The sequence below is a fragment of the Nyctereutes procyonoides genome, unplaced genomic scaffold (genome assembly GCF_905146905.1).
Source record: "Nyctereutes procyonoides isolate TBG_1078 unplaced genomic scaffold, NYPRO_anot_genome, whole genome shotgun sequence".
Classification (NCBI taxonomy): Eukaryota; Metazoa; Chordata; class Mammalia; order Carnivora; family Canidae; genus Nyctereutes; species Nyctereutes procyonoides.
This window is the reverse complement of record NW_026575146.1, coordinates 66,736,533-66,763,360: the sequence shown is the minus strand read 5'-3', so window position 1 is coordinate 66,763,360 and position 26,828 is coordinate 66,736,533. Positions and strand designations below refer to the sequence as shown.

Below are 26,828 nucleotides of genomic sequence, written 5' to 3'. Positions count from 1 at the left end.
TAGTCTAAATTCCATTTCCCTAGGCTTTTTTTTCTTTTTTTTAAGATGGACATAAAGGCATTATGCTAAGTGAAATATGTCAGACAGAGACAGATACCCAGTGACTTCACTTACATGTGGAATCTGAAACAACAAAGGAGAGAAACTGACTCAGAGAAAACCAGTGGATACCAGGGAGGAAGGGGTAGGGTAGGGGGATGGGGAAAATAGGTGGAGATTAATTAGTACAAACTTCCCATTATAAAATATGGAAGTCACAGAGATAAAAAGTACAGCATAAGGAATATAGTCAATAATATTGTAATGATTCTGTATGACAGATGGTAACTACATGTATGGTGAGCATTTCACAATGTATGTGTCAAATCACTGTTGTACATCTGAAACTAATATATTACACGTCAACTATACCTCAATTAAAATTTTTTAAAATGTATTTTATTATTTTTAAAAGATTTTATTTATTTATTCATGAGAGACATAGAGAGGCAGACACAGGCAGAGGGAGAAGCAGGCTCCATGCAGGGAGCCTGATGCAGAACTTGATCCTGGGACTCTGGGATCATGCCCTGGGCTGAAGACAGGTGCCCAACTGCTGAGCCACCCAGGTGACCCGAAGACAAAGATTTTAACAAACCTGCACTTGAAATGTGCAAGTCATTACAAAACAAGACCCCAATTTAAAACCACAAAATATGCTTTTCACTTTTTAAAAATAGAAACATATGCAAAATACAGACAACTAGAAAAATCACAAAAATAACTTATATAATGTAAAAAAGTACTATATTTTCAACACTCATACAAGCCATAAAATATTAGGCAAAAATTTAAAACAGGCAATTATTATGAAAACTATCCAGCATATGGAGATACACACAACTATACAATATATTAATTTGTGGAAATTTCATTTTTGATGTCAAAATTTACCTTTAGCCCATTCAGAACTAAGGTGGACTGAAATTTTTAAATGTTTCAAAAACATTCTAATTGTAGAAAACTTATATAGTTATGTATTTATCATTTCTACTTTATATCAGCCACTTTCACTGAATTCTTTAAAAATGTATTTGGAAACTTTCCAGTACACTCTAACAGAATTCATTAAAATAGTAAGTAGTCCTCTGTTACATACATATTAAACTATTTAAACTTTAAGTTTAAAACTCATGTTGAATTTTTAGGAAAGACTCTTAATGAACCAAAATATAACTATGTAGGTGAAAAAGAATCTATGGTGTGTGTAATAACATACCTTAATAGTATTGAATGTTTTGCATTAAGCATCATAAATCAAATTTGTTTAAAGAAGACCTGAAGAGGATTAATCTGGCAGTTAAGGCAAGTAGAGGTCCATAAGAAGAGCTCTCCCAGTACATAAGACAATGAATTGGAGCACCTGGGTGGCTCAGTCAGTTAACTATAGATTTGTCCTTCTCCCAATCCCCACCGCCCCTGCTGGGGTGTTCTCTCAGATAAATCTAAAAAAAGAAAATGATTCAAAATATTTGTGATAATCCACCAATTGATGAGCATGATCTTGGTCTCAGTTATAGAGTGATTCAGAAGAGAAAATAAGCTAGGGCATACACACATGGATTGGACAAAACTCCACAGTAAATATATTGATTTGAGTGGTACTCTATAGAATGGACAAAACTAGGATATTAGGGACACCTGGGTGGCTCAGCAGTTGGGTTGCTGCCTTTGGCTCAGGTCGTGATCCTGGGATCCAGGATCGAGTTCCACATTGGGCTCCTGTGAAGAGCCCGCTTCTCTCTCTGCCTATGTCTCTTCCTCTGTCTTTCATGAATAAATCTTAAAAAACAAAACACTAGGATATTATTAATGTGATATAAACACCAGTAAGAGTTAAGCAAAGTAAGAGAAATGTGAAAAGGAAAATTATGGAAATATTTATATTAAAAACTTGATATAAAAACATCATATACAAGCTCAAAATCCCATGGAATTCTTTAAGTGCTCAGTGTTTTTTATTTATTTATTTATTTTTTAAATTTTTTTATTATTATTTTTTTGTGTGTTTTATTTTTATTAATGGCCCCAGGGGCCAGGGTAAACACCATCATCACTTTTGTGTCATAGCAGACTGAGGCTCAAGGGGCTCTAGGGAGTTGTCCAGATATTCCCAGTAAACCACGCTGAGACCTACTGTGCAGACCCTCCTCCCCCTAGGGACTGACCTGGATCAGGGGCTCTTGAGCAGCTCTATTTCTTTCGGACACACCTGGTGGCATAGCAGTCTGGTGGTAACAGGGAGAGCTACAGGTGCCTGGCTTTAGGATGTTCCCCACAGGTACAGCTATATAGGAATGAATACCTCAGCTCTTCACAATACCCAATGGATCAGGGATAGGGCCACTCCTAATCCCACTGTACATAGGGTTTTCGAAACAGGCCCTGGATAGGGGCTTTTGCCTGTGGGTCCTTATAGTGGCCCGAAATCCAGGAATTAAACCTAGGGACCCTGGACAAAGACTTGGGAAATCTGATTAGTGACCTCTACATCATCTCCTAGACAGGCTTTGGGACTCAAAGGAAAACCCAGCCCATACTGATCCAATCTTGTCCCCCATCTGCTCCAAGCCACCAACCCCAATGGTGATAAAGAAGGAAAATAGGTAGCCACTAAAAAGCAAGGCTTTAATACATTCCCCAATGACTGGACTTAATGTGATGGAGAGGGGCGCCTGGGTAGCTCAGTCAGTTGAGCGTCTGCCGTAGGCTTAGGTCATGATCCTAGGGTCCTGGGATTGAGCTCTGGGCTGGGGTCCCTGTTCATCAAGGAAGCTGCTACTCCCTCTCCCTCTCCCTCTGCCCTTTCCCCCACCACTCGCTCATTCTCTCCCCAAATAAAATCTTTTTTTTTTTATTTTTTTATTTTTTTTATTTTACGATAGTCATACAGAGAGAGAGAGAGGCAGAGACACAGGCAGAGGGAGAAGCAGGCTCCATGCACCGGGAGCCTGACGTGGGATTCAATCCCGGGTCTCCAGGATCGCGCCCTGGGCCAAAGGCAGGTGCCAAACCGCTGCGCCACCCAGGGATCCCCCCAAATAAAATCTTTTTTAAAAGAATGTGACAAAGAATATGTTAACAATGCAGAAAAAATTTGAAAGCGTACAGCTGTCCATTCCATGGTGAGTAGCACATGCACGCAGAAACACACTTGTTTCATTGTTGTATCTGTTAAAGGAAAATAGCTAAAGCTCAAAGAATAGGAAAAAGATACATGCATTTTACCAAAGGTGTAGACAGCAAATAAGCATTGGAAAAAATGATTGTGAATCCTTACAGAAATGTAATTAAAACAAAATAACATAACACTAAAAACTTATTAAAAGGCCTAAAATTAAATAATTAGCCAAACCAAATGTTCAGAATGTGGATGAACTGGAACTCCTACACTGCTGGGAAAAGGCAAACGATACAATCAAAAAGTAAAACATTTACCTACTCTATGACCCAGACATTATACACTAAGTCACTGACAAAACATCAAAGAAACATACATTCACATAAAGAACGCAGATGTTTACACTAGCTTTATCTTCAATAATCAGAATCTAGAAATAAACCAAATCCTCAAACATAGATAAATGGATAAACTGGTATATCCAAAAATATTACTCAGCAAAAAAAAAAACCCACTACTCATTTATCACTGATGAATCTCAAAGTAATTTTGACAATAAAAACAAAAAATCAAAACAGTATCAATTCCAAACATAAATTTAAAAAATTCAAAACTATCCATCTATTGTAAAAGCAAGTAAATCAGTAGTTACCTGGAGAAGTGGGAGGGGCAAGGGATTATAAAAGAACAGGAGGTAAACATGTGACAGATAAAGTTATTAACAGGACTATGATGATGGTTTCATAAGTTCATAACTATGTCAAAATTTACCAAATTACACGGTAAATACATGCAGGCTAGAAAATATAAACTATGCCTTACTTAACAAAGCTTTAAAAATGGCTCAAAATGTCTATGTCCCACTCTTTTTGGGAAATTGGTTTGGCCACCCCACACCAATTCCATCCCTCTTTCTCATGCCTATGGGGTATTACCTTAGTGGCAGCAAATGTGGAGAACAGAGTATTTCCATACAAGTCAACAGGAATGCTTCCTGGGTCACAAGTGTCATACTCCAGGAATATAGATTACCCTTTATCTTTTTTTCCCCTGACTCAGTGGTAGTGGCTTTGAAGCAGACATCACAGAGAGGAAACCACAGAACCTTTTGATTATTTTAGTTTTTATTTTTTTCTCCAACAATAACTATACCTAACACAAGATAATCATACCTGGAGGTCCTGAGATCTGTGTACACACTAACCTTGCAAAATCACTGTTACAGAAACATGTCCGGATCCATTTTTAGAAGAGGCATATTCCATCTAGTTGGCTGCGGTCTCCTCCACTTCCTATTAAGCAGTGTTTCTGTAGCAATTATGGTTTCCCCTGCCCCCTGTGATCTTACAACCAGTGACCCTAGCCCAATTAGGCTGTGGACATCAGGGCACATGGCTGTTTGTAAAGCTAGGGAAGATAACTCAATAGTGCTGACATCCCCTGTGAGGTCTCCTTTGAGTAAGGAGAAAAAATTTATGCTGCTTTCAGAAGCATCTGAGGGTCTCACACTTGCCTCCTCCTTGAGTCATCTTTTTTTTTTTTTAAGATTTTATTTTTTCATGAGACAGAGAGACAGAGACATAGGCAGAGGGAGAAGCAGGCTCCAAGCAGGGAGCCCCATGTGGGACTCGATCTCAGGACTCCAGGACCACACTGTAAGCCAAAGGCAAACACTCAACTGCTGAGCCACCCAGGCGTCCCAATCACTGAGACTCCTAAAACACGAAGCATCTAGGATTTCAAATGAAAACCAGAAAGCCCTGCAGTTTTTCAGAGGCTGTGGGGCAGCAATGCACATTTGATCAACACTGGCAAGCTATTTTCTGCCATCCTCCTCTCCCTCCTCAAGCACAATTTGAGACTCCTAAAAAGCTCACCCAGTACTGCTTGTTGAGCCCAGATCCATTTATAAACTACCCCAAACAGTAAGCAGAACATCCAAGATTAAGACTTAAAAAGTAAGGCCTTGAACATCACATAAGCCAAAGCAATGTGCAGTAGTTACTGTTTCAATGGGAAGCTGGAAAAACATCGCGTCACAGGAGACCAACATGTCCCTGAAAAAGGTAGTCATTCTCTGTAAGCTGCCAGCCAAACTCATATTCTCTGGGTCATCACTGATTCAGGTCCATGCCTAAGGTAGTTAAGGAGACAGGAGAGCTGACCCCTCAGGGCTCAGGTTACTTCTAATTTGTTCTAAATCATGGGAAAACAAATGTCAGCTTCCCTGAATACATTGTAGTGGTGACTGAAGCACACTTTGTAGACCTCCGAAGTGGGAGAGGTGAAAAGGCTTTGGCTACAAAATCTAGCAGTGAGCTAAATCTGGAAAAGAGCCCTGGACGGTTTAGAAAGTGCAACATATTTACACAAGTTTATTACAGAACTAAAACTTACAAGGAATATATCACTGCATGTTTAGCTGAGTTTCAGTTCAGAGAGATGGCTCCTCAGAGTTCCCTCCAGTGTTGTTATAGTGAATAGGAAATTGCACATTCCCTGCACACCTAAGGGTTCTCTCTAGTGTGAACTCTCTGATGTTGAGAGAGTGTAGATTTTCTTGTAAAAAATTTCCCACATTCACCACACTCATAAGGCCTTTCTCCAGTGTGACCTCTCCGGTGCTGACTGAATTGTGAACTATCCCTGAAGGATTTTCCACATTCACTGCACTCATAAGGCCTTTCTCCAGTGTGAACTCTCTGATGATAACGTAGTTTGGAGCTAGAGATAAAAGATTTCCCACATTCACTACACCCATAAGGCCTATCTCCTGCATGAACTCTCTGATGATAACGGAGAGTGGAACTGGAGGTGAAAGACTTCCCACATTCACTGCATTCATAAGGCCTTTTACCTGCATGAACTCTCTGATGATAAGAAAGGGTAGCGCTACTGGTAAAAGATTTCCCACATTCACTGCACACATAAGGTCTTTCTCCTGTGTGAACTCTCTGGTGTCGAATCAGTATTGAGCTATTGGTAAAAGATTTCCCACATTCACTACACTGATACGGCTTTTCTCCTTTATGAACTCTATGATGATAACCAAGGCCAGAGATAGATGTAAAAGATTTCCCACAAGCACTACACTCATAAGATCGTTCACTATTATGAATTCTCTGGTGTATTGACAGAGAAGATTTTTGGCTAAAAGTCTTCCCACATTCACTGCACTCGTAAGGTCTTTCTCCCGTGTGAGTTCTCTGGTGTTTATTGAATTGTGATCTATCTTTAAAGGATTTCCCACATTCAGTGCACTCATAAGGCCTTTCTCCACTGTGAACTCTGTGATGATAACGAAGGCTGGCACTAAAGGTAAAAGATTTCCCACATTCACTGCATTTGTAAGGCCTTTCTCCTGTGTGAACTCTCTGATGATAACGGAGAGTAGAACTGGAGGTAAAGGATTTCCCACACTCACTGCATTCATAAGGCCTTTTACCTTCATGAACTCTCTGATGGTAACAAAGTGTGGAGCTGCAGGTAAAAGATTTCCCACATTCACTGCACACATATGGTTTTTCTCCTGTGTGAACTCTCTGGTGTTGAATAAGTGTCCACCTATTATTAAAAGATTTCCCACATTCACTACACTTGTAAGGCCTTTCTCCTGTGTGAACTCTCTGATGTAAAATGAGGTTATTTCTTCGGATAAAGGATTTCCCACATTCATTACACTCATAAGGCCTTTCTCCAGAATGAACTCTATGATGATAATGCAGGTCAGACCTAGAAATGAAAGATTTCCCACATTCACTGCACTCATAAGGCCTTTCTCCAGTATGAACTCTCTGGTGGTAACGGAGGGCAGAACTAGTGGTAAAAGATCTCCCACATTCATTACACTCATAAGGTCTTTCTCCAAGATGACCTCGATGATGATACTGGAGAGTAGAGCTACAAGTAAAAGACTTCCCACATTTACTGCACACATAAGGCTTTTCTCCTGTGTGAATTCTTCGGTGTCGAATGAGTGTCCACCTATTGTTAAAAGATTTCCCACATTCACTACATTCATAAGGTCTTTCTCCAGTGTGAACTCTGTGGTGATAACGCAGGCTGGAGCTAAAGGTAAAAGATTTCCCACATTCACTACACTCATAAGGTCTTTCACCTGAGTGAACTCTTAGATGTATAATGAGGTTATTTCTTCGAGTAAAGGACTTGCCACATTCACTACACTCATAAGGCCTTTCTCCAGTGTGAACTCTGTGATGATAACGGAGAGCAGTACGAGTGATAAAAGATTTCCCACATTCACTGCACTCATAAGGCCTTTCTCCAGAATGAACTCTCTGATGATAACGGAGGTCAGACCTAGAGATAAAAGATTTCCCACATTCACTGCACTCATAAGGCCTTTCTCCTGTGTGAGATCTCTGATGATAACTGAGGGCAGAGACAGAGGTAAAAGATTTTGCACAGTCATTACACTTATAAGGCCTTTCTCCAGTTTGAACTCTACATGGAATCAACACTGAGCTATGGCTAAAAGACTCTGCACATTCACTGCACACATTTTCTCCATTATGCCATCTCTGGGGATGAATGAGGACAGATTTGTGGTAAAAGGACTTCCCACATTTGCTACACTTGTATTGCCTGGACCCAGTGTGAGTCTTTCCATGTTGACTGAGGGTTGAGCTTTGCCGAAGGGATTTTTCACATTCACCAAACTCATGATGTCTTTTTCCAGTATGGAATCTCTGGTGTATAGCAAATGAAGACTTGTACCTGAATGTTTTCCCACATTCACTGCATACAAAACAGTGGTCCTGAACAAGTGTGTGTTTTGGACCAAAGTCCTTCTTGCATTCTCCCCAGGTGTAATGACTTTTTCTGCTTTGTAAAGTTCCCCTGCACTGTGTGATTGTGTTTGGCTTCTCCCCAGCATGAGTGGCCTCTTGCTGCAGATGCCCTGAGCCAGGCAGGAAGTCCTTCTCAACCTCTCCACAGGTAAAGGGCTTTCCTGAATCAAAGATTCCGCAACTCTTCACAAGAGAGGCCCTGTCCACACTGTTTCTCAACAGTTTCTCTCCCACATGCTGCTCCTGCTTCTGTTGAAACTTTATGCTGAAATAAAATCTTTTTGTACATGCCCCGCACCTCAACAGTTTCTGGCTGTTTTCTTTTCCCTGGTGCTCAGCCAAGTGGAAAATATCTCTCAAGACTGGACCACACATCTCACAGGGGTGGGTCTTCCGGAAAGTCAGAGCTGCCCTGGGCGTTCTGTCCTGTGACACACCTACAGAAATGCTCTGTTCACAAGGTGCCTCCACATCCTCTGCTCCACAGCAGCAACCTGAACGCAAAGATACACTGGTGAGATACGTGATTATAGCGAGGGGGTGAGCACATGACATATATGCATCCATCTCATTTAGGCATGAGTCTATGGCATACTTTTCCAGACACCGTAGTTGGAATTCAGTTGAAGGGGCAGCCACTGTGCATTACTTGACCCCAAAGGTCACAGAATGGTGACCTCACCAGGGGAAGGATACCAAGACAGGGTATGAGACAAGAAAAAGAGGCAAGGATTACAACTGATTTCCCTGTCAACAGTCTTTGGCAGGACCTTTGCTACTGCTGATGTGAGGCTGGGTAAAAGCATGCATCCAAGCCCATTAAAATCTAATTGCAACAGATTAGCTACTGTTCAATGTCAATTTAGGGATACATGAACATCTCATGGCCAATGCTGGAGTACACAGAAAGAACAGTGGGAGAAATGGGTACAATGTGGGGTCCAGAGAAGTGGAGGTTATCCCTGTGCTGGAAGTCAGGGGATTGGCAAAATGTCAAAATGGAGAAGTAAAAGTAGCAATGAAGTGTGGCCACTTGAAATGGCATGAAAGTGTGGGTGAATAAAGACAGGTTCACCATGGGGGATCTGGTATGACCTGAACACTCTTTCCAGTCATTGACCAGGACCACATTGCTCTGAGTCTAGTTTGCCATGTCTGGAGTCCTGTCCATCCTGTGATACACAAAAGATTCTTCCCTGGGCAGCCCTGGTGGCTCAGAGGTGTAGTGCCACCTTCAGCCCGGGGTGTGATCCTGGAGACCCGGGATCAAGTCCCACGTCAGGCTCCCTGCATGGAGCCTGCTTCTCCCCCTGCCTGTGTGTCTGCTTCTGTGTGTGTGTGTCTCATGAATAAATAAATACTTAAAAAATAAAAAAAGACAATAAGTGGGGTAATGGTAGGAATAACCCCCACAATTTGTTTGTAAAAAAAGAAAAAAAAAAAGATTCTTCCCTATAAGCCTTGAAAAACTACATGGGACATGGACAAGTCCTAAGGCAAAAACAGGACAAATGAATAGCCAGCCCCGCCCCAGGGCTATTCAGCACAAAAGAGAGCAAGGTAAGTAATGTCAGCATAACAGCCTTTGCCCTTGGAAGGTTTAAGTGGCCAAATAAAGGCAGCCCGGGTGGCTCAGTGACTTAGCGCCACCTTCAGTCCTGGGTGTGGTCCTGGAGACCCGGAATCGAGTCCCACGTTGGGCTCCCTGCATGGAATGGGGCCTGCTTCTCCCTGTGCCTGTGTCTGTGCCTCTCTCTCTCTCTCTCTGTCTCTCTCATGAATAAATAAATAATAAAAAAAAATTTTAAAAAAAGGGCACCTGGGTGGTGGCTCAGTTAATACCTGCCTTCAGCTCAGGTCATGATCTTGGGGTCCTGGGATTGAGCCCCACATCCAGCTCCCTCCTCAGCAGAGAGCCTGCTTATCCCTCTCCCTCTGTCATTCTCCTTGCTTATACATGTGGTCTCTCTCTCTCATATAAATAAATAAATAAAATATTAAATACGCAGTGACACAACAGAGCACACAATAATAACCACCACACAAAAAAAAAAATAAATGGGGACACTGGCTTAGTGAAGACATATGGATATAGGCAGAAAATAAGAAGGATGGCGACTGTGTCAGCCAAAGAGCTGATGCCATTACAGTCCCCTATTATGCAGGGGACCTCAGCATCCTTTGCTGCAGAGAACCTCAATAAGTCCTGCTACAGTAGCAGAACATCACAGATTACACAGCAGAGGGGTCCAAGTGTTTATAGGCATGGACCCCATATGCCTGCTCTGCAGAAGACCCCAGCAGCTTTTGCTCTAAGGTAATCAAAAGCTATCACCAGAAACCTGCCAGAGAATAATATGCTGAGTTGCCCTCTCCCCCCGAAAAGGGAGCCATTTTCCATTCCAGGGGCAGAGCTGCCACTCACATCAACACTGCATATACCCTGGATGCCAGCATTGCAACTATTCCATGGATGCCTATATTTCATAACCTGACTGCATGGCTGTCACCTGCGTGCCCAGGTCAAGGCACCAGATCCATGGCTGTTGTGGGCTAGTGAGCTCCTTAGGACCAGAGACAGAGAGTACCTATGCTCCAGTCACAGACTCCATCAATGCTTGGTGTACAACTGCATCTCACACAGCAAGTCATCACTGCTATAGGCTATTCAGAATCTGGGATCCTAGAACTGCTATTGCTCTATCTATTCACATTCTAGAACCCAGACCCTTACCTGATCCATTGGTGCCTGCACATCACACTCCAATGTTAAAACCACCACAAAGGGCAGCCCCGGTGGCTCAGCGGTTTAGTACTGCCTTCAGCCCAGGGCATAATCCTGGAGACCCGGGATCGAGTCCCATGTCAAGCTCCCTGCATGGAGCTTGCTTCTCCCTCTGCCTGTGTTTCTGCCTCTCTTTCTTTCTCCTCTCTGTGTATTCTAATGAATAAATAAATAAAATCTTTTTAAAATAAAAAAATAAAAAATAAATAAAGCCATCACAAAGACACCCAAGAGCTGGACTTGGCATCAAAGGAACACCACAGCCAAAACATTTCCAGTGGGAGAGAGATCAGGAGGTTCCCGGTAACATTCTCTACTACTATGGACACACACAGCCTTGGATTCCTACAATCTTTGTTGACACTGATCTCAGGTAACAGCTGCACAGACACTAAGCCTCTTGACCATCTTATACTCAGACTTGCCACACTCCACCAAGCTGGTGCATTCACATCAACAGACAGACAAAGATTTTCCTGTTCAAAACCTTTCTGTAAAGTCTGGAAAAAGTGACTACTCCATGAAATGTACAGACATCAACGCAAGGCTACGAGAAACACAAGAATATCAAGGAAACAGGACACCTCCAAAGGAACACAGTAATTGATCAGTCACCCCAAAGAAATGCAAATCTAGGAATTGTTAAAGAATTCAAAATAATTTTTTTAAAGATTTTATTTTATTTATTCATGACAGACACAGAAAGAGGCAGACATAGGAAGAGGGAGAAGCAGGCTCCATGTAGGGAGCCCGATGTGGGACCTGATCCCAGGACTTTGAGATCAGGCCCTGGGCCGAAGGCAGGCACTAAACTGCTGAGCCACCCAGACATCCCATCAAAATAACTTTTCAAGGGGGCTCAGTGAGCTATAAGAAAACACAGACAATTCAATGAAATAAGGAAAACAATTATAAACAATACAAGATTTTCAATAGATAACTGTACTGTATACCTGAAACAAATAGAACATAGTATGTTAATTATACTGGAATTACAACTTAATAGAAAAAGTTATGGTGAAGAATACAACGAATGAAATGAAAAATGCAGGGGCGCCTGGGTGGCTCAGTCAGTTACATGTCTCTTGATTTCATCTCAAGTCATGATCTCAGGGTTGTGAGATGGGAGCCCTGTATCACCAAGCCTGCTTGATATCCTCTTTCTAAAAAAAAAAAAAAGAAAGAAAAAAAAGAAAGAAAAGAAAAATGCAATAGAGAGGATCAATAGCCAGCCTGATCAAAAAAATGAATCTGAAATTAAAGATATGCCTTTTGAAATCATCCAGTCAAATTATAAAAAAGACAACTTAAAAAGGATAAATAAAGAAAGTCTGTGTGGACTATAGGACATCAAGAAACAGAGCAATATTTGCATTATGGGGGCCTGAAGAAGGCAGATGGGCAGGGACAGAAATCTTATTTTCTCTAGCTTACTTATCCATTTCAAAGATTTTATTTATTTATTTATTTATTTATTTATTTATTTATTCATTCATTCATTCATTCATTCATTCATTCATGAGAGACAGAGATAGAGGGGGGGAGGGCAGAGACACAGGCAGAGAGAGAAGCAGGTCCTACGCAGGAAGCCCGATGCAGGACTCGATTCTGGGACTCCGGGATCAGGCCCTGAGCCAAAGGCAAATGCTCAACCACTGAGCCACCCAGGCGTCCCTCTCTAGCTTACTTTAATGTAAGAATACAGTACACATATAACATACAAAACATGGGCTAATTGACTCTAATTAGGAAGGCTTTGGTGAAGAAGATGCTATTTGTAGCTAAGTTCTGGGGACTGTCAAAAGTTATACACAGATTTCTGGCTACACAGAGATTAGCACCCCTAACCCCATGTTGCTCAAAGGTCAACTATATGATAAAAGTCTAAATGTAATGACAAAGAGAATTTGACAGCCTTGAGAAAAGAAACTCATATGGGGGGGGGAACTCCCTTCCCCTTCATAAGGATATGAGCAGTTTTCTTCGCTGTAACACTGAATACAAGGAATAAATGGGATGATATGTTCTAAATGCTGCAACAAAGAAACCGCAAACCAAAAATCTTTACCAGTAAAGTTGTCCTTCAGAAATGAAGGAGAAAGACTTTCCCAAACAGAAGCTGAGGGGGTTCAACACCACTTGGCCTACCCTACAAAAGATACTAAATACAGTTCTTCAAACTGAAATGAAATATGCTAATTAGTAACATGAAAATATAGAATACTCTGATAAATGCAATTGTATAATCATATTCAAAATATAGGAGTCCTTCCTTATCTATTTAACTTTCCACGGTCTCAGTTACCATAGTCAACCATGGTCCAAAAGCAAATGATCCTTCTTCATTGTAACATATTGTCAGGAGGAATAGTAGCCTAATGCTATGTCACAAAGCCTATGTCATTCACCTCACTTCATTTCATCGTGTAGGCATTCTATCACTTCACACCATCACAAGAAGGGTGAGTATGCTATAAAAAGACATTCTGAGGATGCTTGGGTGGCTCCGCAGCTCTGCCTTCAGCTCAGGGTGTGATCCTGGAATCCCAGGATGGGAGTCCATATCGGATTCTCTGCAGGGAGCCTGCTTCTTCCTCTGCCTGTGTCTCTGCCTCTGTGTCTCTCATGAATAAATACATAAAATCTTCAATAAATAAATATACTCTTAAAAAAAAAAGCATGAGGAAGCTTAACCATTCAAATATGTGGGCATTAAACAACAAATGCCTATCCAATCAATTGGCCAAAGGAAAAATAAAAAATTAGATGTGCCTATATTACTAACAATGAAATCTTTTTTTAAAGATTTTATTTATTTATTCATGAGAGACACAGAGAGACACAGAGAGAAGCAGAGGCACAGGCAAAGGGTGAAGCAGGCTCCATGCAGGGAGCCCTACGTGGGACTCGATCCCGGGTCTCCAGGGTCACACCCTGGGCTGAACACTGTGCTAAACCCCTGAGCCACCCAGGCTGCCCCACAATGAGATATCTCAATAAGAAATTAAGAAACCAATTCCATTTGCAATAGCATTAAAAAAATAAAACACTTGCAAATAAATGTAGCTAAGGAGATGAAAGATGTGTACAAAGAAAACTGTAACACACCAATGAAAGAAGCTGAAGACACAGATAAATGGAAAGAGAGCCCATATTTCTGGACTGAAAGAATTATTAAAATACTTCTACTATATAAAGCAACCTAATATTCAATGCAACCTTTACCAAAATTCCAATGGTATTTTTACCAGAAACATAAAAAGAATCCTAAAATTTGAACCACAAATGACTTCAAATAGCCAAAGAAACCTTGATTATGAAGATCAAAGTTAGAGGAATCACATTTAGAGATTTCAAACTATACTACAAAACAATAGTAATCGGGATGCCTGGGTGGCTCAGTGGCTGAGCACCTCCCTTAGGCCCAGGGCATGATCCTGGAGTCCTGGGATCAAGTCCCACATCAGGCTCCCTGCACGGAGCCTGCTTCTCCCTTTGCCTGTATCTCTGCATCTCTCTGTGTCTCTCATGAATAAATAAATCAAATCTTTAAAAAAACACAAGGGCAGCCCCGGTGGCTCAGTGGTTTAGTGCCACGTTCAGCCCAGGGTATGATCCTGGAGACCTGGGATTGAGTCCCACGTTGGGCTCCCTGCATGGAGCCTGCTTCTCCCTCTGCCTGTGTCTCTGCCTCTCTCTGTGTCTCTCATGAATAAATAAAATCTTAAAACAAAAAAACAAAACAGTAATCAAAACTCTATGGTACTGGAATAAAACAGACATACAGAAACATGATAAAAAGCACAGAAATAAACCAACACATATATAATCAACTACTCTTTGACAAGGGTGCCAAAAACACACATAGGAAAAGGACAATCTCTTTAATAAATGGTGCTGAGAAAACTGGATATGCATATGCCAAAAAGAGAGGAAAAAAAAAAAAAAGAAAATGGGACCCTACCTTACGCCACTCACAAAAATTACCTCAAAATGGGTTAAAGGTTTCAGTGTAGACATGAAAATGAAAATGTAAAACTTCTTGGGGGGAAAAAAGGTCCCTTGAAACTGGTCTTAACAATGAGTCTTCTGACAGGAAACAAAACACACAGGCAACAAAGGCAAAAATAAACAAGTCAAGCTACATCAAACTAAAAATCTTCTGCACAGCAAAGGAAATCATCAACAAAATATAATGGGAGAAAATATATGCAAATGCTTTACCTTATAATGGTTAATATCCAAAATATATAGGTGCTCATACAAATCAGTAACAATGAAACAATCAGATTAAAATATTGGCAAAGAGGGATGCCTGGGTGGCTCAGCGGTTGAGCTTCTGCCTTTGGCCCAGGGTGTGATCCTGGAGTCCTGGGATCGAGTCCCACATCAGGCTCCCTGGATGGAGCCTGCTTCTCCCTCTGCCTGTGTCTCTCTGCCTCTCTCTGTATGTCTCTCATGAATAAATAATTAAAATCTTTAAAAAAAAATATTGGCAAAGATCATAGACATTTTATCAAAAATAAAGTCAACTACAAATGGCCAACAGGTATATGAAAAAAATGTTCTTCCCCACTAATCAACAGGAAAATGCAAACCAAAACCACAATGTATCACTCGACACTTGGTAAGATGGCTACCTTCAAAAAGAGCGGAGATAGGTGTTAGTGAGGGTGAAGATTGAAGGAACCCTTGTATACTGAGGTTGGCATGTTTAAAAAAAAAAAAAAAAAGCCAAAATCATAGAAACAGAGAGTACAGGCATTTTTATTTATATTTTAGTTTTATGGTATTTTGGTTTATGATGCTTCACAGATACTGTGTTTCTAACATAGTGAAGGTCTATGGCAATGCTGCAAGGAACAAGTCTATTGGTGCCATTTTTCCAATGGCACTTGCTCACTTCGTGTCTTATCACTTTTGATAATTTTTGTAATATTTCAAATGTTTCCATTAGAACTGTATTTGTTATGATGATTTGTGATCAGAGACCTTTGTTACCATTTAATTGTTCTGGAGCGCCACAAACTGCGCCCATATGACATTCAACATAATCAATAAATGATAAAAGTTGTGTCTCTTCTAATTGTTCCATGACCAGTCATTCCTCTATATCTCTTTCTCTTGGGCCACTCTATTCCCTGAGTCACAACAGTATTAAAATTACGGCAATTAATAACCCTACAATAGCTTCCAGGTGTTCAAGTTAGAGTCACACATCTTTCAGTTTAAATCAAAAGATAGAAATGATTAAGCTTGGTGAGGAAGGGATGTTGAAAGCCAAGATAGGCCAAAAGCTAGCTAGGCCTCTTGAGCCCAATATCTAGCCAAGTAGCCAAGGTGTGAACACACACACAAAAAAAAAAACCCTCAAAAAGTCTTTGAAGAGAATTAAAAGTGCTACTTCAGTGAACACACAAATGATAAGAAAGCAAACAGCCTTACTACTGATATAAAGTTTTAGTGGTCTGGATAGAAGATCAAAATGGCCACGACATTCCCTTAGGCCAAAACCTAATCCAGAGCAAGGCCCTAACTCTCTTCAATTCTAGGAATGCTGAGAGGGGTGAGTTGGCAGAAGACAAGTTGAAAGCAGAGGGTGCTTCATGAGGTTGAAGGAAAGAAACCATCTCCCTATCATCAAAGTACAAGGTGAAGCAGCTAGTGCTGATGCAGAAGCTGCAGCAAGTGATCCAGAAGATCTAGCGAAGATCATTCATGAAGGTGGCTACGCTAAACAATACAGTTTTAATGCAGACAAAACAGCCTTCTATTGGAAGATGTCATCTAGCACTTTCATAGCTAGAGACGTCAAGCCTAGCTTCAAAGGACAGGTGGACTCTCTTGTTAGAGACCAGTGCTCATTTATTACTCTGAAAATCCTAGGATCCTTAAGAATTATGGTAAGTCTACCCTATCTGAGCTATCAATGGAAAAACGAAGCCTGGATGACAGCACCCTGTTTATTGGTGCTGGTTTATTGAATATTTTAAGCATATTGTTGAGACGTACTGCTCAGAAAAAAATATTTCAAAAATACTGGTCATTGACAAAGCACCTGGTCACCCAAGAGCTCTGATGGAGATGTACAACGACATTAATGTTGTTTTTGTTAAGATTTTTATTTATTTACTTGAGAGAGCAAGAGCAAGAGTGAGAGAGAGAGTGCATGCGTGCACGTGAAGGATAGGGAGAAGCAGACTCCTGTTGAGCAGGGAGCCCAATGCAGGGCCCAATCCTATGGTCCTGGGATCATGACCTGAGTCAAAGGCATCTGCTTAAGTGACTGAGCCACCCAGGCATGCTGACATTAATGTTTTCATGCCTGCTAACATACATCTATTCTGTAGCCCAAGTAATTTCGACATTCTTTCTTTTCTTTTTCAAAGATTTGTTTGGGAGAGAGAGAAAAAGAGAGAGTGAGTGTGTTCCTGTGTGCAAGGGGTAGAAGACAGACCCTGAGCTGAGCACAGAGCCTGACACAGGACTTGATCTCATGACCCTGAGATCATGACCTGAGCTGAAATTAAGAGTCAGACACTGAAAAAACTGCACCACTCAGGCACCCCAACACTCCAAAGTGTTATTATTTAAGAAATACAATTGTTGGGGTGCCTAGGTGGCTCAGTTAAGTATCTGCTTTTAGCTCAGGTCATGATCTCAGGGTCCTGGGATGGAGCCCCATACCGGGCTCCCTGCTCAGCATGGAGTCTGCTTAACACTACCTCATTCTCCCTCTACTCCCCTACCCCTCGCATGCAAGTGTGCATGCACTCTCTTTCTCTCTCTCTCTCAAATAGGAAGGGAGGAAGACAATTTGTAAGGCCAGGGCTGCCAGAGTGAGTTTTCTGATGGATCTGGGCAAAGTAAGTAGGAACCTTCTGGAAAGGATTCAACATTCTAGCTGCATTCATGGGTGCCAGAAGTCAAAGTATCAACAGGAGTCTGGAAGAAGTTCATGTCAAACCTCATGGATGATTTTGAAGGGTTCATGACTTCCATGGAGAAAGTAACTGCAGATGTGGTAGAAATGGCACGAGAACTAGAACTAGAAGTGGAACCTGGGGGCACCTGGGTGGTTCAGTCAGTTAAGCATCCAACTCTTGATTTTGGCTCAGGTCACAATGTCAGGGTCCTGAGATTGAGCCCTGCATTCAGCATGGAGTCTGCTTATCCCTCTCCCTCTCTTTCTTCTCCTGTTCTCTCATTCTTAAATAAGTAAAATCTAAAAAAAAAAGTGGAGTCTGAAGATGACTGAATGCAAGCTCATGATATAACCTGAATAGATGAGAAATTACTTCATATGGATGAGCAAAGAAAGTTGTTTATTCAGATGGAACCTAAAATTCAAACATGTTTTAAAAAATACTATATTTAACTATACTGGAGTTAATTTTTTTTTTTTAATTCGAAAAAAAGGACAGCCTGGGTGGCTCAGTGGTTTAGAACTGCCTTTGGCCCAGGGCCTGATCCTGGAGACCCAGGATCGAGTCCCACGTAGGGCTCCCTGCATGGAGCCTGCTTCTCCCTCTGCTGTGTCTCAGATATAGATATAGATATAGATAGATAGATAGATAGATAGATAGATAGATAGATAGATAGAATCTTAATAAAATAAAATTCGGAAAAAAAAAAGATGGAATCTACTCCTGGTGAAAATGCTGCGAAGACTGTGGAAATGACAGTGATAATTTAGAATATTATATAAACTTAGTTGATAAAGCAGCAATAGGGTTTGAGAGGATTGACTGCAATTCTGAAAGGTCTACTATGGGTAAAATGCTATAAAACAGCATCACATGCTAGAGATAAATCATTTACAAAAGAAGAGTCAATGCACCAAGCTTCATTGTCGTCTTATTTTCTTAAAGGAAAAAAAAAAAGATTTTATTTATTCATTCATGAGAAACACACAGAGAGAGAGAGAGAGGGAGAGAGAGGCAGAGATAGGCAGAGAGAGAAGCAGGCTCCATGCAGGGAGCCGGATGTGGGACTCGATCCTGGGTCTCTAGGATCATGCTCTGGGCCAAAGGCAGGCGCCAAACCACTGAGCCACCCAGGCGTCTGCACTTTTTTTTTTTTTTTTAAGATTTTATTTATTCATTCATGAGAGACACAGAAAAAGAGAGGCACAGACATAGGCAGAAGGAGAAGCAGGCTCCATGAAGGGAGCCTGACATGGGACTCGATCCCAGGACTCCAGGATCACGCCCTGGGCTGAAAGCAGCACTAAACCGCTGAGCCACCCAGGCTGCCCTCCACTGTGTTATTTTAAGAAATTGCCACAGCCGCCCCAACCTTGCAAGCTACCACTCTGACCAGTCAGCAGCTATCAGTATCAAGGCAAGACCCTTCACCATGAAAAAGAAACCTGCTAGAATTTCAGATAGTAGCATTTTTTTAGGACTAAAATATTTTTAAGTGTACTATTTTTTTTTTTTTAAGACATAATGCTATGGCATACTTAGTAGGCTATAGTGTAAACAGGGCACCATGTGGCTCAGTCAGTTAGGAGTCCAACTCTTGATTTCAGCTCAGGTCATGATCTCAGGGTCCTGATATCAAGCCCTGTGTCAGGCTCTGTGCTGTGTGTGGAGCCTGCTTAAGATGCTCCCTCTGCCCCTCCCTGTCTGCTTGAGGTTTCTCTAAAACCAAACAAAAAAAGACTATATGTAATAAACGTAACTTTTATATGTACTGGGATAACAAAAATCTCATTTGACTTGATTTATTGTGATGTTTGCTATATTGTGGTGGACTGGAACCAAACCTACAGTATCTCTGAGGTATGCCTATAAAATGCCAGGAGCTAAGGTGTGGGGGAAATGTACCATGTTAGTCAAAAGGTACAAATGTTCAGTTATAAAACGAAAAAGATACGAAGATATAACATACAGCATAGTGACTACAGTTAATAATATGTTGTATATGTGAAATGAGAGTAGATCTTAAGTATTTCTACAAAAATAATAATAATAATAATAATAATAATAACGTAGGGACACCTGGGTGGCTCAGTGGTTAAGCGTCTGCCTTCGGCCCAGGTCATGATCCTGGAGTCCTGGGATCGAGTCTCACATCTGGCTCCCTGCATGGAGCCTGCTTCTCTCTGCCTGTGTCTCTGCCTCTCCCTCTCTGTGTGTCTCATGAATAAACAAATAAAATCTTTTTTTTTTAAATAAAATCTTTAAAAAAATTAATAATGTCATTTTATGAGTTGGTAGATACTTAATGAACTTCCATTGTGAAAATTATATTACAAAGGATGCATATACCTAATCATCACACTGTACATTTTTATTTTTTTAAATATAAAGGTTTTATATATTTACTTGAGACAAAACACAAGTGAGGGATGAAAGAGGGACAAGCAGACTCTGTGCTAAGCATGGAGCCACACACAAGGGTCAATCCCACAACCCTGAGACCATGACCTGAGCAGAAACCAAGAGTCAGATGCTCAACTGACTGAGCTATCCAGGTGCACCTCGTACATTTTAATTATTTTATATTACTAGGCTGGAGGGAAAAAAATATGTTTAAACTATAAACCTTTAGGAGTATGTTGAAAAGTAGCCTATGGTTCAAGTTAAGTGGTGACTATGTCAATGCATGCAAACCTGGCACAAGCAGGCACAAGGAAATGCTGGCTAAAAGGAGAGATCAAAACCTGGGATACAGGGGAGCCTCGGCTGGCTCAGTCAGTAAAGCATCCCAATTCTTTTTTTAAAGATTTTATTTATTTTTTTGAAGGAGAGCGAAGTCAAGAGAGATCAGAGTGAGAATGAGAGGGAGCAGACTTGCCATTGAGCAGAGGAGCCAGATGTGGTACTCGACCCCAGGAACCTGAGATCATGACCTGAGCCGAAGGCAGATACTTAACTGAATGGGCCACCCAAGTGCCCCTGAGCATGCAATTCTTCATCTGATGGTTGTGAGTTTAAGCCCCAAGGGTGTAGAGCTTACTTTAAAAACAAACAAACCAACCAATCCTGGGATACAGAAGTGACATGGATCTGTACACAGTGACCCAAACAAAAAAGAGAATAAGCATGACAGAATCCATTAAGCTCACTAAAAATCTACTAACCTTGAATCCTTTCCTAAGAGGGCTCAGTATACCAGGTATTGAGGCTGCAGGGGAGAGAAGAGGGCAGTGCAAATAAACCAGCCCTATCAACACAGCAACTACCCAGAAAGCTGAGAAGCAGGCAGTGCTCATGGTCCACATATGAGAGACACTGAGAAAAGGTGAGTGGGGAGGGAAAAGAGACAGTTCAGGCCACTGGGGAGGGTGAGGGCCTTACCCAGTGAGGATATAAGTGCAAAGTTCTCCAGCATCACATCATGGTACAGGAATCTCTGAGCCTCATCAAGGAGCCTCCACTCCTCCCAGGAAAAGTACACAGCAATGTCCTCAAAGGTCACACTATCCTGTTATGATGGACAGATGAAACCATGAACATTCTCTGAGATCCCACAATCCATCTCACTACACATCTATCCCATGCTCATCCTCCTTCAAAGCTCCCCACTTCAGAAATGCCAGGAGTAGGTGCACCTGACACCCACCCTATCTTCAGGTTCTCTTTATTCACTGTGTTCTGCCCTCAACATCAGGCAGGGGGAAGAGAGATGTCATCCAAATTCGTCCTGGCCTGTAGGGTCTCCTCTACATCGTCAATTCTCCCAGAGTCTCTACTTTGAGATTCCCAAGATACAATGAAATGTGGACTCCTGTTTTACCCTTCAGCCTCTAACACCCTGAGGCCTTTAGTTCCCACTTCCTCTTGTTGTGCACATTGTTCTGTAAACTGTACCTCTCTCACACCTTTAGTCCTCACAGCTGCACTCCCATAGCTCCACTCTGGGCAAAGCCCTGATTGCTGCTTTGAAGGGCTTCTCTGTATCCGATCCTTGCTTCAATACTAGACACCTAGAGGCACATACAGATTACAGATGCCCGTGACCCACTTCCACTTCTGTGGACTTGCTGTCCACTCAGCAGTCACAACTCCCCCACCCTCCATTCAATTTTTCCTAAAACCCCAGTCCTTAGAGTTTCCCCTGGCATCATGACTCTCACAAATGACTACACTGACCCCAGATCTTATCTACCAGAAAGACTAAATACCCCAGATCCCATCAAAGCTCACAACATTCCAGTGAAACTACAGTAATGAATAAAAGGAGGAGCCTGGCCTCAGTGTCATCTTGTCTCAATTATTCCCATGCCTCCATAGCCATCTCATGCCCACTCATCCCATGGAAGCCTTGATCATTTGCCAAACCATTCTCTCTCCCACATGGTTACCATGATCACGTTTCTCCTTCACCAGCATTTGTGTGCTCAGCAAGACCATCACTCCTCATCATGCACCTTCCTCTGAAGCTAAGGCATTGTCATGATGACCTGCATTTCCAAATATAAATGTAATCCACAGCTCTGCCCTGGTCCACACAATAATCATCACTTTTGGATATCTTTATCCAAAACCCCCTCCCCAGATCTCCAGACCTGTGAATCCAGCTACTTACTTGCTGTCTTCACTCACTGTTCTCTGAAACATCTCAGACTCTTAACAGAACCAAACAAAACTCTTCTTAGTCCCAAAGAAAATTAACCTACAATCAATCCATAGCAGTTGGATGGCTCAGCAGTTGAGCCTCTACCTTTGGCCCAGGGCATGATCCTGGAGTCCTGGGATCGAATCCCGCATCGGGCTCCCTGCATGGAGCCTCCTTCTCTCCCTGCCTATGTCTCTGCCTCTCATGAATAAATAAATTAAATCTCAAAAAAAAAAAATTCCCAGTTGATGGAACTTCCATCCCTTTAGCTGCTAGAACCAAAACCCCTGCGGTATTCCTGGTCTCCGCCCTCCCTCTCAACTATAACATCAAAAAATCTACCACTCTTCAAAAAATGGACACAGAGTCCAACTTTTCACCCACCTCTACAGGGACCACTCTGGTCCATCAACACTCCTCTGGATTATAGCAGCTGCCTCCTCCCTTACCCTCAAGATCTGTTATCTCAAGCATTTGCATACTCTGGTGTTGATTTGTGGGATAATTTCTCATATCTGTTTATATTAGCTGACAGCATCAGGAACACCTGCCTGGAACCCTTGGCCTGCACTCAAGACCCTGGGCTTGGGGTATCCTGAGGGTCCCCAAACCCAGCAACTGGAAAACTACCAAGGGAAGAGCCTTAAGACACCACAATCCCAGACACCATACTGGCGATGTCCAGACCAGTAAGGGACAGAGGCAACCTCCCCCTACTTTTGTAGGTTTTCTAAGTGCTTTCACAACCTTCAGAATTTGAGGTTTAGGTAAGGAAACCCGGGCTGGGTTCCACGAGATCAGGCTTCCTCCGCATCCCGCCCAGGCCTGGAACCCAGGGACTTCAGGCTAACTAACCCCTGTGCCTCAATCCTCAGTGCTCATACAAGCTCTGCGACCTCCAACAACTCTACTCCCGCTGCTTCCTTGTTTCATCACCCCCATTCAACCTGTTTTCCCTCAAGCAGCTTTTGGAAAGTTGTTAAGACCCTCACCCAGACTGTCCCTCTTTTTTTCACGACGTTCCAGGGTCCTCGGAACAGAGATACCACACCTCCGCTCGCCAGGCCCCGCGTGACGCCGCCTCACGCTCTCTGTTCCGCGAACGCAGAGTCCTCCCGCCTCAACCCCTCACCGCCACCCCGCAGCCTCTCTACCAGCCGGCCCCTCCCCTGGAGCCCGCTCCCGCACGCCAGTGCACCGGCGCTCACATACGGGCCCCCCCGCCCACCACTGTCTCCCTATCCGGGACACCGGGGCCTGGGCAGCAGGGACGCGAGCAGGCGCCCCGCGCTCGGGCCTTGAGGGTCTGGGGGAGAGGGGTGAGGGAGGGAAAGGGAGGCGGGGAGAGGGAGGGGAGAAGGGGGGGGAGAGGGAGGAGGAGGGAAGGCGAGGCAACGAGCGTTTACCTGCGCCGGGGCCCTGGGCACGGCCGCAGCCATCGGACTCGGGATGCGGGGCGAACACCGGGGCCGACGGTCCCTGTCCTGGCCCACGTGCGGGGCAGCCCGGGCGGCGTATTCAGCCGCGGACCCGCCTCTCTGCCGGAGGGGACAACTCCAGCGCCTTGACAGTTCCGTCACTTCGGTCCCGCCCTGGCACGCCCGAGAGCAGCAAAATGGCCGCCACAAGGAGGAGGCCGGAAGTCCCACCCCTAGGCGAGGTATTCCCGCGGAAATGATTCCATTGGCTCAATTCCGCGCACGATCTTCTGGGTAATGTAGTTGGCGGCTTTCTAGTGGCCCCTGCAAGAGTGTTTCTCCATTCTGACCAATCAGAGCATTGGCCATGCGACTCCTCAAGGGATGATGGAACCTAAAGGTTGGGCGGGTTGCAGAGAAGAGGATTTGCTCCTTGTGAACTGCAGTGAAAAGGCGTAATTTCATACTCTGTAAAGGTCAGCCTGCTCCAGAGGGTAATATTGTTTTTTTTTTTTTAAGTTTTTTTTTTTAAGTTTTTTTTATTTATGATAGTCACAGAGAGAGAGAGAGAGAGAGAGAGAGAGAGAGAGAGAGAGAGAGAGAGGCAGAGACACAGGCAGAGGGAGAAGCAGGCATCATACAGAGAGCCTGATGTGGGACTCGATCCAGGTTCTCCAGGATCACACCCTGGGCTGCAGACTGCGCTAAGCCGCTGTGCCACCGGGGCTGCCCCAGTTCCTTCATTTTATAGATCAGTATCATGAGAACTTGCACCTAAATGGCTGATGAGAATAATTTGGGGGCTATGTCTCTGATTTGAATGCTGCAGAATGGAAGAGCATGTTTTGTTGATACAGGACCCATGGCTCACTGTGAAATAATCACAGATGGCTGTATGTGATAGAGACACAGAAGGTATTCCTTAGGGCAAAGCCAACTGATGGACCAGAATAAGTCACTGAAAGGTGTGTTAGTCCTGAGAAGGGGTCTGTTTCCTCCTATGAATGCCAAGTGGAGCAACCCAGGTGAAGCAGCTGATACACTTGGTATGCAAGCCATGTGGGCCTGACTTTGGGATACTCACACACTGAATTATGCCTGTTGCCTAGGTCATGGTAAATGCTGTGCTTAAGGGACTCCTTTCATATGGGCACCCCATACAGACTTACTGTTAAAACCAAAGCACAAGTCAGGAAGCCTTATCAAAATGCTGTTTCAGCTTTTCCTCTTGGGTCTTATCGATAACAAAAACATTACATTAATTAACAAGAGTAGGAAAAAGCAGAAGACAGAATCAGTAGACTGGTTTTAGCAGGGCAGAAATTTTTAAACAGTTATTAAGGAATAAAGTGAACAAAACAAATATTGATAGGAATGGAACAAAAAAGGATTATTTTTTTAATTTTTTAAAGACTTTATTTATTCATGAGAGACACACATAGAGACAGAGAGAGAGGCAGAGGGAGAAGCAGGCTCCATGCAGGGAGCCCGACGTGGGACTCATCCCGGGTCTCCAGGATCACACCCTGGGTGGAAGGCGCTGCTAAACCGCTGAGCCACCCAGGCTGCCCTGAGCCACCCGGGCTGCCCAGGATTATTATTTTAAAATATTTTTTTCTTTATTTATTTATGATAGTCACACAGAGAGAGAGAGGCAGAGACACAGGCAGAGAGAGAAGCAGGCTCCATGCACCGGGAGCCCGACGTAGGATTCGATCCTGGGTCTCCAGGATCGCGCCTTGGGCCAAAGGCAGGCGCCAAACCGCTGCGCCACCCAGGGATCCCCCAGGATTATTATTTAAAGTGGTATTGGGGCACCTGGGTGACTCAGTGTTTGAGATCTGCCTTTGGCTCAGGTTGTGATCCCAGGCCCCGCAGGGAGCCTGCTTCTCTCTCTGCCTCTGTGTCTCTCATGAATAAATACATAAAATCTTAAAAATAAAATAGATATTGATAGGGTTAAAACTGTTTAAAAATTTTGACCAAGTAAATTTGAAGATCTAATTGGCTTTATTAAAGATTTATGAATGAGGCAGCATTCCATCTAGGAAGTAGAGGGCAGCTCCGGAGATATACAAAATGGAAAGTTTTTAAAGGCAGAGATGGTGCAGAAAATGGAAATTTATTAGCAAGGAATGCATTGTTTTAGGAAAGCTTGCCCTTCTAAGGGGAAATACAGGGGCCTATCAGGGGATTAATTCCTAGTGCTGGCCAGAAAATTCCTGTTTGGTTTGTTAAAAGTAACATCCCTCCAGGGATTGAAACTACAGTTAGGTTATGCATTAAGCCACCCGGATCACCTAGCTGGCCCAGACTGCAACTGTTGGACCCACTATCAATGTCATTTCTCTGGCACTGAGACTGTGCTGTGTCTGTCTGTCTTCCTTCCTCCCTCCCTGCTTCCCTCTCACCCTCCCTTGCTTCCTTCCTCTCTATTCTGTCCTTCCTTTCCTTCTTTTCAATTTTTAAAATCTGAGTATAGTTGACATACAATGTTACCTTAATATCAGGTGTATAACATAGTGATTTGACTTCTGTGCTTTCTCCTTGCTGCAAATGCTTTGTCTTTTACAAGAGATTGTGAACTCCTTCAGGTCAAGTACCAGATCTTAAAACCAAAGTTGTAGCAAAAAAGAATAACTAATACTGGTTTGGAACTTTTGCAACCATCATATTCACTTCCTCATAATGGCCATGTGAGGTAGGTGGGGGCAGAGGCATAATCTCCACCAGGCAGATGAGGAAGCAAAGTTTAGAGGGGCTAAGTAAGTTACTTGCAGTCACACAGCAAGCAAGCAGCATGGCCCAGAGAGGGCATGAGTCTTCTGCTGCTTGATTCTATCCTTGGTTCCACTACCCCTTGCAGTATCCCTTGTGCACTTCTGATTTCCCAAACCTTATCTAAGGCAAGTGACAGCCAATATTTGTTGACTTTATAATCTCCAACTTTACCCCGGGTATTGTCTTGCTGCCATTGTGGAATGATGTTTTGCTATTACAGCCTTGACCTCCATCTTCTATATGTCAGTGTTGTAGGCTCTGAGGCGCAAGCAAGTTACTGATGGTGGAACCTCAGAAGCTGCTGC

General features: G+C 42.9%; 1 protein-coding gene across 2 annotated transcripts; it reads right to left on the bottom strand.

Moving 5' to 3' along the window:
• Positions 1-132: 132 nt before the first annotated feature.
• On the bottom strand, positions 133-23,958 carry LOC129500884 (zinc finger protein 850-like). Of its 2 annotated transcripts, XM_055311772.1 has the most exons (3): positions 23,731-23,958; positions 21,064-21,190; positions 133-8,465 (listed from the first exon to the last, which is right to left on the bottom strand). In XM_055311772.1, exons 1-3 carry the CDS (start codon positions 23,761-23,763, stop codon positions 5,668-5,670), a joined length of 2,958 nt encoding a protein of 985 aa, XP_055167747.1. In that variant the 5' UTR covers positions 23,764-23,958; the 3' UTR covers positions 133-5,667. The 2 variants fall into 2 exon arrangements, with proteins under 2 accessions (XP_055167747.1, XP_055167748.1); XM_055311773.1 differs by lacking the exon at positions 21,064-21,190 and having other exon boundaries at positions 23,731-23,798.
• Between the last annotated feature and the right edge of the window lie 2,870 nt (positions 23,959-26,828).